Source organism: Arachis hypogaea, chromosome 6, assembly GCF_003086295.3.
Source record: "Arachis hypogaea cultivar Tifrunner chromosome 6, arahy.Tifrunner.gnm2.J5K5, whole genome shotgun sequence".
NCBI classification, from domain to species: Eukaryota; Viridiplantae; Streptophyta; class Magnoliopsida; order Fabales; family Fabaceae; genus Arachis; species Arachis hypogaea.
In genome coordinates, this window is record NC_092041.1 from 101,404,358 (window position 1) to 101,419,854 (window position 15,497).

Sequence of the window (15,497 nt, forward strand, 5' to 3'; positions counted from 1 at the left end):
TCTAGAATATCCTAGAAGATCCCAGAATACCCTAGAAGGTTCTAGAAGATTCTGGAAGGTCATAGAGTATTCTAGAAGAGTATGAATGTATATAGGAATATGAATAGTAGTATGGAACAATCTAGAAGTATTTAGAGAAATATGGTAGTATAGATATTTGTAGTGAAGGTTCTGGATGATCAATTTGGACTGTCCATTTTAATCCTAATCATCCATTGAGGAGGTGGATGGCTATAAATAGAGAGTGAGAGTTAGAGTTTAAGTGCGTGAGTCATTTGTAACAAATACTTGAGTAATAAAGTGTTCTTTTCACCAAAACTTCATTTCTATTGTGTTCTTAGATTTTTTTCTAACTATTTGAGGGTTAGGCTGACTTGGTCTTAACTCAAGAGGTTGAGTAAGTTCGAGTACCGTCACGATAGCGTTGGAGTGTCTAAGGCCGGGACAATTTAGTATCAGAGCAAGGTTCGAGAAGGAGCATAAGTGATTTGTGGGTATGACTTCTGGTGGAACCATGAAGCATGTTGAGTCTCAAAGGGGAAGGGATGCTATTCCTTCTCAATGGGGAGGAAAGAAGGCCCATTCTTCAAGTGAGCCTAGAGGTAAAGACTCTAACTTCTTAGAAGAGAGAATTTCTATATTAGAGAATGTTCTATTTTCTATGGATGAGCACTTCCAAAGGATAGAACATGACAAGGAGACTCTCGAGACTCACGTGTTAGGAGAACTAAATGCTTTCAAAGAAAGCATACTCCAAATCAAAGAGAAGCTTGAGAATTCGTTGAAGCTATTTGAGGAAGTTCGAGGAGGTAAAATCTCGACCAACCATTATAAGGGAGACGACAAAGATTGATCTCCCAAAGCCAAAGGAGTTCAAGGGCGTGAGGGACGCTCAAGAGGTGGAGAACTTCCTATGGCAAATGAAAAGATACTTTGAAGGCCAAGGGGTAGTCGAAGAAGCAATAAAGGTATGCACTGTAGTTCTCTACCTTTCTGATAATGCTACTTTGCGTAAATACAGAAAAAGGGTGATTGCAACATAGTCACATGGAAAGATTTCAAAAGGGAGTTGAAAAGATAATTCTTCTCTGAGAATGTGTTTTATGAAGTAAGGAAGAAGTTGAGGGAGTTGAAGCATAAGAATACGATTAGTGACTACATAAAGGAGTTCACTACTATCACGCTTCAAATTTCGAACTTAGCATCAGAGGATGCATTGTTCTTCTTCAATGATGGACTCGAACCTTGGGCAAAGCAAGAACTACAAAGAAAGAATGTTAAGGATGTCGATGAGGCCATTGTGGTAGCCGAATCACTCACTGAGTATCATAGAAGAAACTCTAAATCCAAGTCTTCCTCCAAACTTAGTTCTACTAAAGGTGGGAGAGACATGAGAAAGAGTTTCTCAACCAAGAAAGAAGAGAAATACTCTTCAAAGAAAGAGTATGAGGAAAAGAAAAAAGGCTTTTATGTCCAAAGGAGGATACTTCGTGCGCAAGGGACCACACCAAATGAAGGATTGTTCCAATTTAGGGACTCTGGCATCTATCACCGAGGAACGAGAGGCTCAATCTCAAGTAACTGAGTGTGTTGGATCTATCCAACTCATGAATGTTGTGAAAGGCAAAGAGGCAAGCACTGCAGGAAAGAAAGGCTTGATGTATGTAAAAACCTTTATAATGAAAAATCCGTCACTGCTATGATCAACACTGGTACTACACACAAATTCATCATGCCTGATGAAGCAAAGAGGCCTGAGTTGAAGATCACCAAAAAAATGGTTCGTTCAAACCCATGAATACCAAGGGTGAACCCCTTAAGGGAATAGCAAAAGGGGTTGAGATGACTCTTGGTTCTTGGAAGGGCCTTGTGGATTTCTCAGTAGCACCCATGGACAATTTCAAAATAGTCATCGAGTTCGATTTGCAAAGGAAGGCAAATATAATACCTATGCCATACTACGACATAGTATGCGTCATGGAGAAAAGGTCTCCATGCATGGTCCCTATAGTCTCTAAAGTTGGAGGACTACCGATGCTTTCTGCCATGCAAGTCAAGAAAGGGTTTAAGAAAGGAGAAATTACATATTTGGATCTATTACAAGAGAAGTCAACATCTGAAAGAGAAGCTGTTTGCCCTAAAATCAAGGAAGCCCTTGAAAAAAATAAGGATGTGATGTATCCCGAGTTACTAAAACAACTACCACCTAGGAGGAAGGTGGACCTTAAGATTGAATTGGATTTAGGAGCGAAACTGCCTGTCTCAGCACCATATAGGATGGCAGCCATTTCCATGGTCGAAGGAGATATTTTGCATACCATCAAAGAAGGGTTTCATCATGATCTCTTAGCCAAGAAATTGGTAGAATTGGCTAGAAAAGATAAGACTAAACGTTTTTGGCTAGAAGACGACCTTCTCTACACTAAAAGGAGAAGATTATACATCTATAAATGAAAAAATCTAAGAAGAAAATTAGTGAGAAAATGCCACGACACCAAGTGGGCTGGTCACCAAGGTCAGCGAAGGACCTTGACACTCATTTAATCTTCTTATTATTGGCCTCAAATGAGAGATAGAGTGAAGAGCTATGTGAATACTTGTCTTATATGCCAACAAGATAAGATTAAAAAAAGAAACCAAGTGGGTTGTTGGAACCTCTGCCTCTATCAGAGTGACCATGGAAAAGTGTTTCTTTAGATTTCATCCTTACCTTACCAAAGTTCGAGAGGTTTTGATCTATTCTCGTAGTAGTGGATCGATTTTCGAAGTATGCTACTTTTATACCTGCCTCTACTAACTGCACTACAGAGGAAGCAACACGACTTATCTTTAAGAATGTGGTGAAGTACTAGGGATTGCCTAAGAGCATCATTAGTGATCGAGATCCACACTTCACAGGACACCTATAGACAAATCTGTTCAAACTCCTTTGGTCGGAGCTTCATTTTTCAACAAGCTTCCATTCTTAAATCGATAGACAGATTGAGAGAGTGAATACCTTACTCGAGTGTTACTTGAGGTATTTTATAAGCGCTAATCAGAAGGATTGGATAAAACTCCTCGACATTGCTCAATTCTCATACAATTTGCGAAGTGTCGAGTCCACAGGGAAGAGTCCATTTGAGATTGTGACCGGACAACAGCCGCTTACACCACACTCTCTTTCTTCCTCTTACTCAGAGAAGAGCCTAGGAGCTTATCATATGATTAAGTCATGAGAAGAATAAGCAGATATCACTCATTCTTACCTTGATAAAGCTGCAAAGAGGATGAAGAAATAGGCAGATAAAAAGAGGAGACATGTAAGCTATCAAGTATGAGACAAGGTTATGATTAAACTTCTTCCACAACAATTCAAAGCCTTTCACAAAGTTCATAAGGGCTTAATCCGCAAATACGAAGGGCCATTTTAGATCATTGGATGTGTTAGGGAGGTTGCTTACAAAGTACAACGTCCCTCCCTCTATGAAGATCCACCCGATCTTCCATGTGAGTATGCTTAAACCATATCATGAAGACCAAGATGAACCGAATAGAGGTGACTCGAGTAGTATTCCACCTGTGGTGATTAGATCCTTCGATAAAGAAATCGAAGAGATCTTAGCTAATCGCATCATGCAACGAAGAGGAGTGCCACCAAGTATCCAATACTTGATCAGGTGGAAATGACTCCCGATAATCGAAGCTAGCTAGGAAGCTCATGAATATCTGTGGCGATTCCAAGAACACTTAGAGCGCTATTATGAACAGAACACGATGAGGACGTTTGCACATTATGTGGGGGAGAATGTCATGGTAAATTTTAGAAGGTTAGATTTAATAGTATTTGTATAGTTTTCTAGAGTGTTGAGAATGCTCTAGATGGTTTCGGGACATTCTAGAATGTCATAGAAGGTCCCGAAATATCCTAGAAGATTCTAGAAGACTCTAGAATGTCATATAGTATTCTAGAAGAGTGTGAATGTATATAGGAGTATGAAGAGTACTATGGAACAATCTAGAAGTATTTAGAGAAATATGGTAGGATAGATATTTGTAATGAAGGTTCTAGATGATCAATCTGAAAACTAAGAAAAGAAACATATAAAATTATTAAAAAAACCATCCAAAATCCAAAACAAAGAAATATCCAAAATATAAGAAAAAATATCTAAAACTTAGAAAAAAGAAACATCCAAAATCAGTAAAAGGAATAATCCAAAACCAAATAAAAGAAATTAACATCCGAAACGTAACAAGATCTAGCAAAAAATGAGATATCCAAAAACTTTTTAGAAGTTCTTTAGAGAGAACGCCAATTCAAATTATCATGAGAAACATCCAAACATAATGAAAAAATCTAAAGCTATTTAAAAAATGTATCATTAAAATTGAAAATTATTTTAAAAATTTCAAAATTTCAAAATTCATTTTAAAAATTCTAAATTATTTAAAAAAAATTTAAAACATAATAAAATGATACATCCAAAATTATTAAAAAAGAAAGATGTTATGGTAGCGACAGACGCATGGAGAAGAAGAAAGTCATTGCCGGCGACCTGCAACTCGAGGCGAGGAGGCAGCACGCAATGAATGCGAAGTGAAGGAGGGCGGATGACATAGCTGCTTTCGATTCGGAGCGCGACGTCGTGGTATGGATGAAAGGAATCCACGGACGATGAACGATGAGATGTGAGGAGGATGAAGTGGAGGCGCGTAGTTGTCTTCTCTGTGCGAAACGACGGCAACGAAAGTTACAAGGATACTTGACGATGGTGCGCAAAGATGGTGTGTGATGCTGGGGAGAAAGATGCACGGCATTGATTTTTGAAAAAGAGGGATTAGGATTTGTGATGTTCTTTTTAGTGTGAGAGTGAGAATGGAATCAAAGAAATTGTTGAATAGTAATTATATTTTATTTTTTTAGAAAATTTGAATTAAAAGGGGATTGGCTCATACTAGCTTATGACATAGTTGGTTCTATACTTTTTGTTTATTTTTTTTTAATTTTCTGTCCATCCAAATGAGGAAACATTATTTGGTTAATAGTCAAATTAGTCCCTAAAAAATAAGACATTTTTCAAATTCGTCCTTGAAAGATTTTTTCAATCAAATTAGTCATTCAAAAATTACGAATTAATCATATCTGTCATTCAGTTACTCCACTCACAATTTTTATCAATGATTGATGATGTGAAATGTTAATTGATAGCATATATGACACGTAACATGTTCAATTAGACGTTGACTAAATATATTTATGAAAATCTATCAATTTAGTCACTAGGTCATATTAAGAATATGATTTTTGTAATTGAGAAAAATGACTAAATTAATAAATTTTCATAAACATATTTAGTCAATACCCAATTAGACATATCAGGTATTATATATGTTATCAATTAACGTTTTACAACATCAACTTTTGAAAAAAAATATTAATGAAATTACTAGAGGACAAATATAATTAATTCGTAATTTTTGAATGACTAATTTGATTAAAAAGTTCATTTAAGAATAAATTAAAAAATATTTTATCTTTAAAAAGCTAATTTAATTATTAACCCAAACATTATTTTTTTCCGTGTTTTTTGGCGTAACATTTGGCTATATTGAAAATAATATGTAAACTTCTAGAATTTGTTTACCTAATTAATCTAATCTTACGGTAAGTAAATCTCATCATGTAATAGCCAGTAAGCCAGCCAGGTACACAAGATAAGCACGTTCCAAGTTTGGAGTCATGTTTATATTAACAATTAATTAATGTTAATGAACTGGTGAAAGTGAAACCACACACAAAGTTTAAGTTTTAAATCTTACAAAAAATGAATTTTTGCGTCAATTCACCAGCCATTATTATTAGTTATATGGTTGGTGAATTTCTTTTTCTTCCGAGTCACAAATGTGCCACGTAATGCATCACATCTTTGATATTTTTGAGTGACTTTTCGTTAGATTCGACCTACTAACAGATGTGCTTACTGCTTATGCCATTTGTCATCAACACACTTCCAAAATACGTCATCGGGATTAGACAAATCATGGCTACTTGGCTAGTGAATCATATAATTGGGAGAAATATCCTTGCACTTTTTTAAGAAAAAGTGAAATTCTTTTGTGATGGCAAAATAAAAATGCTAATTATTATGCCTTTATAATTGGGAACTAAGTATAGAAGTTAACGTTACTCAAACAAAGATGCAAAACGCCATTTTACTGTCGTTCAAAGAACGAAAGATGTTAAGTGACTCGTCTTGCATTGCATTGTACTCGTTACTCATTGTTATATGCACTTTGTTTGTGTATATAATTTTTGTATATCTTTCACTTTTAATATTAAAACTTAAAAGTGATTACTTTCACTTTCAGTATTAAAAGTGATTAGAAAAAAGTAAAAGAGATATAAAAAATATATATTTCAAACCATTAAAAATAAGTGTCCACAAAGAATAGTGCCAATATCATTTTTCGATATAAAAACTCTTCAAAGAATAGCTACTTTTTTGGATGTCATACAACTATACAAGAATCTTGGGTTCATTTATTCATACAGAATAAGGAAGCATCTAAATTTGGCAAGTTGGCCAAGATGTTGTCCCTGATTCTTATCTTTCAACAAATACAATGTAGGCATAAAGGTTTGTTCACATGACATAGATTCCATTATTTTATGGATGAAAAAGATCGGTGCTAGTAAACTTTCTAGAGCTTCAAGAAATAACAAGGGAACGCCAAATGGTAATGGTTTATATACATTGTCACATTCCTTCCTTTTAAAATTCCATTATTCTCAAATTTTAACAATCAAATCAAATTATCCCTTCCTATCCTATCAACTGGTTATGAAGATAGAATTGCGTCAATGCAGCTACAGCTCTAAAGAAAAAAACCAATGGGGTAATATACAATTATTATTTATTTATTCAAGTGTATACTATGATGTAAAGTGTGTAATACGATGATTATAATGACTGATAGCATACAATTTTAATAATATTTTCTATTATTTAACATTTATTAATTTAAAAAATTAAAGTAAAAAAATATTACCAAAATATAAATAAATACATTAATTTAACAACTTCTTAAGTGTTGCTGAAATTATATAGTCATATAACCAGTATAATTAGAGACACCAATGGGCCATAGATTCCTCCAATCTATTGCAAAGGACACCAACTGATAAATGCTATTTAATCTTTTGTACTTGATAATTCTAACAGGTTATTTACAACATACACAACCCAAGTAACATGTTACTGTACATAACCATTTACACTATATATACAAAGTTGTTTAAGCTTTCTCCTGTACAAGTAATTTCCATGCCCCTTAGTTTAGGGGGGCAAAGGTAGATGTGTTTTTGCATCTATACAACACTACCATATTAAACTGTGAAACATGGTATATGTGCTGGGAGTATACAATAGACTACTCAAGAATAAGATCTGATCAGCTTAAAATTCTGAAGAGATCGAGCTTTGAAAAAATTTCCAAACAGAAATCCGATTGTTGTTGTTCGAGGGGACTTTGGTGAGAGATACGAGTCGTGTTTGACCTGCAGGACTGTGTCGCCGATCTCTCTGCGAATGGAATCGATAATCTTGGGATCAACCGGGTTTCCAGTCACATCTGTGACATAGAAAGTGTCATTTGCCTTTCCATCCTGTGTAGATATTTCTGCTCTTCTAATACATAAACTGTTCTCTCGGAATATTCTTGTGATATCCGATAGAAGTCCGACACGATCTTCTGTGCACAACTCCAGCTCCATACCCTGTATATGAACATTTTAGCACACAACTGAATAATAGTAGTAGTGACAATTACAGCTTTCAAATGTTTTCTTGCTATACCTCAGACGCCCGCCTTTCGATGGCTGCTTCAAGACACTGTACAAGTCTGTCTCGCTCAGCCTCTGAGCTTATGGGGAAACCATCAACATGCCGAATATAAAACTCCTGGATAAAGTGAGGAAAATGTTCCATCAGAGAAAAGTTTATGCTTGAAGAAAGGTGAACTAAAGATGTGCGAGTCAAGCCGATGGAATGGCCAAATGAAACTCATGTTCATAATGATTGACACATTGTTAGACTTTTGAATCATACAGAATCCAAACACAACAACAACAGCTAACCCTTATCCCACTAGGTGGGGTTAGCACATGGATTAAATGACTCCAGTGTCCTATCATAGATCATCTCCATGTTTTAACTCTAGTAAATTCAAATAATGTATTCAAACTATTTATTGCCAAGAAATGAAGGTTAGTTTCGACACCAAAACTAATTCAGCATTCCAATCTATAAAAGTGAACTATCATTTCTAAAATGCAAAGTGGCAAACAGAAAGTTGGCTAACCTGATACGCTTCTGTCCTTGCCGTTTGGACTACACCGTGATAAACTACATACTGCATATCTGTCAACGTGCAAATAATATCAAACAACAATTTTGGTCGATCTTTTGCTCTCATGGTAACCACAGTGTAATCTTTCTCAACGCAATCAACCACGGTCACATTAGGTAATCGACTTCTATCCCTATCCCTATCCCTATCCCTATCTCTATATCTTCCCTGTCCTGCTCTTTCAACCTTGTCATAGTCCCGGTCAGCAAACATAATCTGATGTAATCTTCTGCCCCTATTTGTAACTCCAGGAGGTGAAAGTGTTGTTTTTGCTGTCTTTGGATCATCGCTCCCCCTAAGAACATTACAAAGCAAATCCCTTATTCTAGAGAGGCAGACTGGATCTTTGATGGCATGTCCACTTGAATCATCTGTCACGTTAACTACAGCAGCAGCCCTTGTATTATGCGTCCATATCTCAGCATTCACCACATTACAGTGAAGGTCCGCAAGAACAGCACAGACTTCAGACAGTAAACCAGGCCTGTCTGTACCAGTAAGTTCGATTGAGGTGTATTCTTCAGTAGGTACAACCCCAACAGACTCTCTGAATGAGGGTGCAAAACTCGGATTATTTTCAAGTCTCTGCAAAATCAGGGTTAAAAAAACAACAAATCAAATACTTCAATCTTGTTGAATAGTATATCCTAATAGGATCATATATTATTCATAAAAATTTATCATGCCTATATTCAGAGATCAGTTAAGAAACTTTGAAAATTTGGGTGAGAATATCTTGGGGAGCTAAATCAGGCATCCCAAATAATATAATAATGTTTATAATTAAAATGTCAAAATTTCACAAATGTACAGAACTCTAGATGGCAGTAAAGTGTTAACAAAAATCTAATATCTATCCGAAGTGATGGGATCCAGAAAGTTATTATTACAATGTTTGGAGGGATAAGGGAATCAATCTGAATCACAATGAATATCGAAAATGAGCAACAAATATGGTAAATTAGTTTCATAGCCAGCTCATGCATTCAGCAGCAAAGTATGATGATTCAAAACAATCAGGATCCCAGAAAAATGACCCTTCCATAGACACAAAGAATAAGAAACTAGAATGAAATTGTCTTCAAGAAAAATAAAATAAAATAAAAAACAATCACACTAGGTGTACACAAAAAATTAGACAACAAATCAGCCACTGTATAAAATTCAGGTTAAAAAACAGATACACATTGAAAACAACACATGTATTTATAAAATATATGTTGGCTATTTTTTGGTGTGCACCTAGCGTTTTTGAATAACAAAACCACATGAACTCCTACCCTCTGAATGTAATCAATAACTTCCTTATCTCTGATCTTGTTTCCATTATGATCAATAACATTAAACACTGAAAAAGGATCAAATTAAAACAAGAATCAGAAGTAAAGTTATAATAACTAACAACAATAATAATAAATAATGATAATAAATTAATAATACTTTCAGCATCCTATCCTTAACACCCCCCCCCCCCTTTTTTATTTTCTCTCTTTTCCCCCCAAGCTTGCAACAATGAAAATAGGAAGTTACCAACTTACCATCCATGAACCACACCCCATCAGAGGAGATATAGGCCTTTGTTATTACAAGGTTCATATCTGAAAGAACTTGGACTACATCCAGAAGAATCCCATGTTTGTTGACACTGTCAACCTACAAAAAAAAAAAATTCAATAGTAAGAAAGTAGATGGCTGAAAAATTAAACAATTTTTTAGTAAAATGCGATAAATTATTATTCTAAAACATCCAAACATTAAAAATTTGAAATAACAATAATAATAAATAACCGACATAACAGAATCTTTCCTGTTATCAATTCAATTTTGGCGAAACCCTAAAGAGATGGTATAGCACAAGATTTACCTGAATAACAGTGGCATCTTCACAAGCATTGTTGTCAATCACAACCCTGCAGGAGCAATTAGATTCATGATTTGATACATGTTGATAACGATCCTCAGAACAAATCACATAAAAATATTCTGAGACAGTAGCAATAAATCAAAATCGACTATGCTAAAATTATGATTAAGGAAAATTTGAAAGGTCCATGAAAAAACAAAACAAACAAAATTATGATTAATGAAGGGGAAGATCTGGCCGAACAGTGCGAAAATTGAACACAGCGAACTTTGATTTTCTAATACAAGTTTCAAAAAACGAAAATAGATAATTTGGAAATAAAAGGAAAATTGAGGTGATTCCAAAATTGGTAGTAGTGTGTGTATTTTTTATGAAAGAAGCAAAACCCCAGGTATTTGAGTACTAGATGAAGGAAAGTACTAAACTATCCCCATAATAATAAGAAATTGAGGAAGTTACCTTGGTGGGTTCATCCTCCTTATAAGCTTAGCATATTCATCATCCATATTGTGTGTGTATATGTTGGAAGCAGAACCAGCAGCTCTGTAAGCAAAGACCTTGTTATTAGTAATTAATTAAGGAGGAAGGTACTTTTACATGCACTCCTCCAAGAAGAAAGGAGAATGAGAGAGTGAGAGAGAAAGAGTGGAAGTGCAAAGTGAGCGATTTCCTTTTTAAAACAGAGAGGAATGGGGAGGGTACAGTGTTTTGTTGTGTGAGTCACTGAGTGCGTGAGCGTGTGAAGTGTGCAAGGAAGAATTAGGAGTTTAGGAGGACTAAGGAGATGGAAAAAGAAAAAGAAAAAGAAAAAGAAAAAAAATAGAGTTGCGGGTTTTTTGGATTCTAGGAAGACGTAACTGTTCGGGATTGGCGGTGAGAGCGGTTACGTGGTTCGATAGATTGGCGGCAAATCCGTACAAATGGAAGGCGACCGGGGGTATTATCTAGAATCCAATTTGGAATGCTGACGGGGGATGACGTTGTACTGTTGTACTGCCAGGTCAGGGCTTTTTCTTTATTTAAATAAAAAAAATCATTATTAAAATAAAAATACACAAACTTTTTCAATTATTTTTTTTTGAATAAAATTCAAAACAGTCTTGACAATTATTTCGAAAAATAATAAGGCCTCTAACAAAAAAATTCAACGTTTGACAATTATTTTGAAAGGACAACGAGATTTCTGTACTAAAAAAATTTAATGTTATTTTTTTTTTGCATAAAGATTAATCAGTCCCAAAAAAAAATATTAGAGGCCGAATTGAGTGTTTTTTTTAGAGATTTTCGTTGTTCTTTCGAGGTAATTGTCAGGGGTCGGATGGGGTATTCACTCTATTTTTTTGTCTTTTATAATGAAAATATATTTTTGTTTTATAAAACATCAATAATATTTTAAGCTAATTTTTTTTTGTATTGGATTGAAGGAGTGTGTTATATATAGTTTTGGAGAATTGGTGTGTTTTTTATGGATATAAAAATAACTTTTTTAATTAGAAATTATAAATTGAAGGCTTAAATTTGGGTGGGAATAAAAAACTTAAGAAAAGTATAGGGAAATTATGAGAGTAGTAAATAATGTGAACATTAGAGCTAAAAAAATTAAAATCATAAATCAGATAATTAATTAATCATTAATAATTTCAAATTTTGAAATTTAAAAAATAAAAATTTTAAATTAAACCAAATCACAAATAGTGCAGTGTGATCATGGTTGCTTATTCTTTTTCTACTTTAATGCCTAGTTTAAGATAGTCATTTTAGTAGGTATGCAGGATGGTTATTTTAATTCTTATGTGAATGATTATTTTAATTGGATTGAGTTTAGTTATATATAATTAAAATATATTGAATGTTCAATTCATTAAATATGCAGATGATTATTTTTATTCTTAAGTGGATAGTTATTTTTACTAGGGGTGAGCGATGTTGGTGGCAGCGTGTGGCAAGCTAAAGAGCGACGGTAAAGTGGGATGATTATTGATGAAGGTGGGGTGACAGCCGGTTGAAAAAAAAAAAGAGGGTTACCATGTTAGAGTGAAATACTTTGATAAATTAGAGTTTGAGATGATTATTTTTTTTTGAATAATTAAGTGGATTTTTTTATTTAGATAATTTGTGAAGTGTTTTTTATTTTTTATATGTACTGGGTTAAATTTGCAGCCCATTTATTCACATTGTTTAGATACTTTATTATCTTAAAAACTGATGGTCAGATTTTGAGTAGAGTAGAAAATTGAAGGTCGATTTTGAATTAAAAAAATAAAAAAAATTTTAAAAATTTAAATTGAAGGTCTGATTTATATGTTTAAAAAAAATTTCAACATTAAAATACAAATTTAATCATCAAATTTGTAAACTATTTAAAAAAATAAAAACTACGAATCTAACATTTAAATTTATGGTATTTATACAAAATAAAAATACACTAAATTTTTATATTATTAAAAAATACTACTTGTACTATAATACAAAAAAATTAAAAAGCCTAATATTTTGTGCTGCTATCATAATTATGTAAAATATTAAAATAATTAAATATTCTCATATTTTACGTTAAAATTATACATATATAAAAAAATTAACTATAAAAATATGGTGTATCTTTTTTCTACTTTTACATACAGAGAGCAAACAATAAATATTAAATTATTTTTTGATTCATTTTTGCTCTCTGCTTACATAAACAAAGAAAAAAATATTATGTTTTCACTGATACAATTACTAAAATATATACAAAACTTATTTTTTTAAGTCCGAAATCATTATTAAAAATACAAATTAAAATTTTTTTTGTATTCTAATTTAATTTTATAAATAATACTTTTTTTATCTAAGTAAAAAAATTCCTGCTAACTCATACCTTTTTCCCTTTTTTTCAATGCTAACCGTTTAACGGAAAAGAGACAAGAACAAGACACATAGAAATTGGGTAACTTAATAGTATCATTTTAATTAATTATATATCATAAATTTGGAGTTAAAATCTATTTTGGTCTCTAAAATTTTTTATCGACTTTAATTTCAATCTCTAAATTTATAATTATTCAATTAGCACCCTTAAATATTAGATTGTGTTCCACGTTTGTTCTTGTAACTATCTTTATTAATGGAGATCTAATATAACATGTTAAGTTGACAAAATATATATCCACATAGTAGTACCTAACTTACCAAAATGAATGTGTGATGAGTGAATAACGTAGCAAAAGTTGAATGAACTACAGGAACAAACATAAAATACAATCTAATATTTGAGGGTACTAATTGGGTAATTATAAATTTGGGGTTGAAATTGAGACCGGTCAAAAATTTTAGGGGCCAAAATGGGTTTCAACTCCATAAATTTGTTTATCTTTAAATGAAAAATATCATAAAATATTTAAGATAATACATAAAATAATAGGAGTGAACGCATATCAGATCGAATCAGATTGGATATGGTCAAAATTTTGATCCGATCCGCACTAAAATCTTCGGATCGGATTCAATATCTACAGTTTTTTTTTTATCTTTGATCCGATCCGATCCGATCTACCACATTTGCAGATCAGATCGGATATCGAATATCAGATATATCTGCAAAACATACAAATACTTTTTAAAAGCTTATTTTTATTTTAAAAAATCAATAAAATCTTTTTTTCTACTCTTTTATACATGTTTACTTTTAGAATAATATTAAACATATTTTTTTAAATAATAAAAATTAAATAATACAACATATATAATAATTATTAGTTGAAATAAAACATAAAAAAATATTTACTTATTTATTTATTTATTTATTTTTACAGATCTGTGAATATCTACATAAAATCCACAATTCGATTCTATTAGTGCACCCGATCCGATCGATCCAATAATCTTGTGGATGGATCAGATTCATATCCATAATTTTTGAATCGCATTCGAATAAATACCGCGGATATAATGCAGATCGAATCTGATCTGATTCATGAACACCCTTATAAAATAGTATGTGAACTTTCGAAGACGAATAAAAAATAATCTTTTAATTTTATAAATGACTAAATAAGTTCTTTAAATTTATTTTTGTGAATCTCATTTCGTTTTTAATCCAAAATTTTATTAATGCAATATTAACTTTAATTTGACTATTAACTACTAACATATCATATCATTCCAATGTTAAAGTAACATAAATATTCATGAGTATGATTAAAATAGTGTCTAAAATTAGTTGATTAGATTCAATTCAGTTTATTTTCAAATATAAAACCCTAACTCCTAAAATTATAGTAGTATCTTCATTTTCATCCTTTTTCTTTCTCCCATTTTATTCACTGCAAGAGTTCTTCTTGTTTTGCTTGTTGAGTAATAATGAACAGTTCTATACTATGGCACAAATTGATTATCTATTCCTAATTTAACGGCATTATATAGAATTTAATTAAGAGGATCGGACTTAGCTTAATTTTTGATAAATGATGTCAATTGATTATTATCTTTTATGTAGTATTTTATTTATCCGAAAAAGTGGAGTCTCTTTAACTATTAGGTACAAAGTTAATAAGAATAAAATAACACAATTAAAATTTGTGAATGAGAAATAGATAAAATTAAACTGAACAAAAATTTTGGACAATAATAAAAATAATATAATAACGAGGTGAAATTATAATTTTTTATAATATATAAAAAAATTATAATACTCTTTTACATATTATAAAAATTCATACAAAGAATTACACATATAAAAGATCTTACTACTTTTTTTTTTAATTTTATTTACTAATTCTATGCAAAACATGATATACATTAGTAAATATCATAATTATCTATATAATACATAGTATTTTGTGAAGGTACATTTGATTTGCAAGTTAATCAAATTGTGCAAATTGCACAAGTGTATGTACTAAAATCTTCTTTTATATTCATCTTTATCAAATTGTAATCTTTGACTAAAATTTTTTACTATACAAATTGAACAACTTGCTGTCAAATAATTTCATGAATCTTTACTTGATAAAAACATACTTGATTTTAGATAAAGCTTAAATTCTATAATATTTTCTAATTTTTTAAAATTTTATCATACTCCACTTATATCACTTATAACTTCTAATTATATATATAATTTTTACTTCCAAAAAAAAAAAAAAGAATTTCGCTTTTACTTTTCACATCAACAAGGAGTTCAATACCAAGATCACTTCTGGCAACCATAACCTAAAAAAGAAAAGGAGTAGTAAAGTCAATGTGCATTCTGTAATATATA

General features: G+C 32.0%; 1 protein-coding gene across 2 annotated transcripts; it reads right to left on the minus strand.

Moving 5' to 3' along the window:
• Nucleotides 1-7,165: 7,165 nt before the first annotated feature.
• On the minus strand, nucleotides 7,166-11,171 carry LOC112697167 (ACT domain-containing protein ACR6). Of its 2 annotated transcripts, XM_072197428.1 has the most exons (7): nucleotides 10,715-11,171; nucleotides 10,256-10,301; nucleotides 9,930-10,044; nucleotides 9,672-9,739; nucleotides 8,344-8,976; nucleotides 7,839-7,943; nucleotides 7,166-7,759 (listed from the first exon to the last, which is right to left on the minus strand). In XM_072197428.1, exons 1-7 carry the CDS (start codon nucleotides 10,759-10,761, stop codon nucleotides 7,418-7,420), a joined length of 1,356 nt encoding a protein of 451 aa, XP_072053529.1. In that variant the 5' UTR covers nucleotides 10,762-11,171; the 3' UTR covers nucleotides 7,166-7,417. The 2 variants fall into 2 exon arrangements, with proteins under 2 accessions (XP_072053529.1, XP_072053530.1); XM_072197429.1 differs by lacking the exon at nucleotides 9,672-9,739 and having other exon boundaries at nucleotides 10,715-11,114.
• Between the last annotated feature and the right edge of the window lie 4,326 nt (nucleotides 11,172-15,497).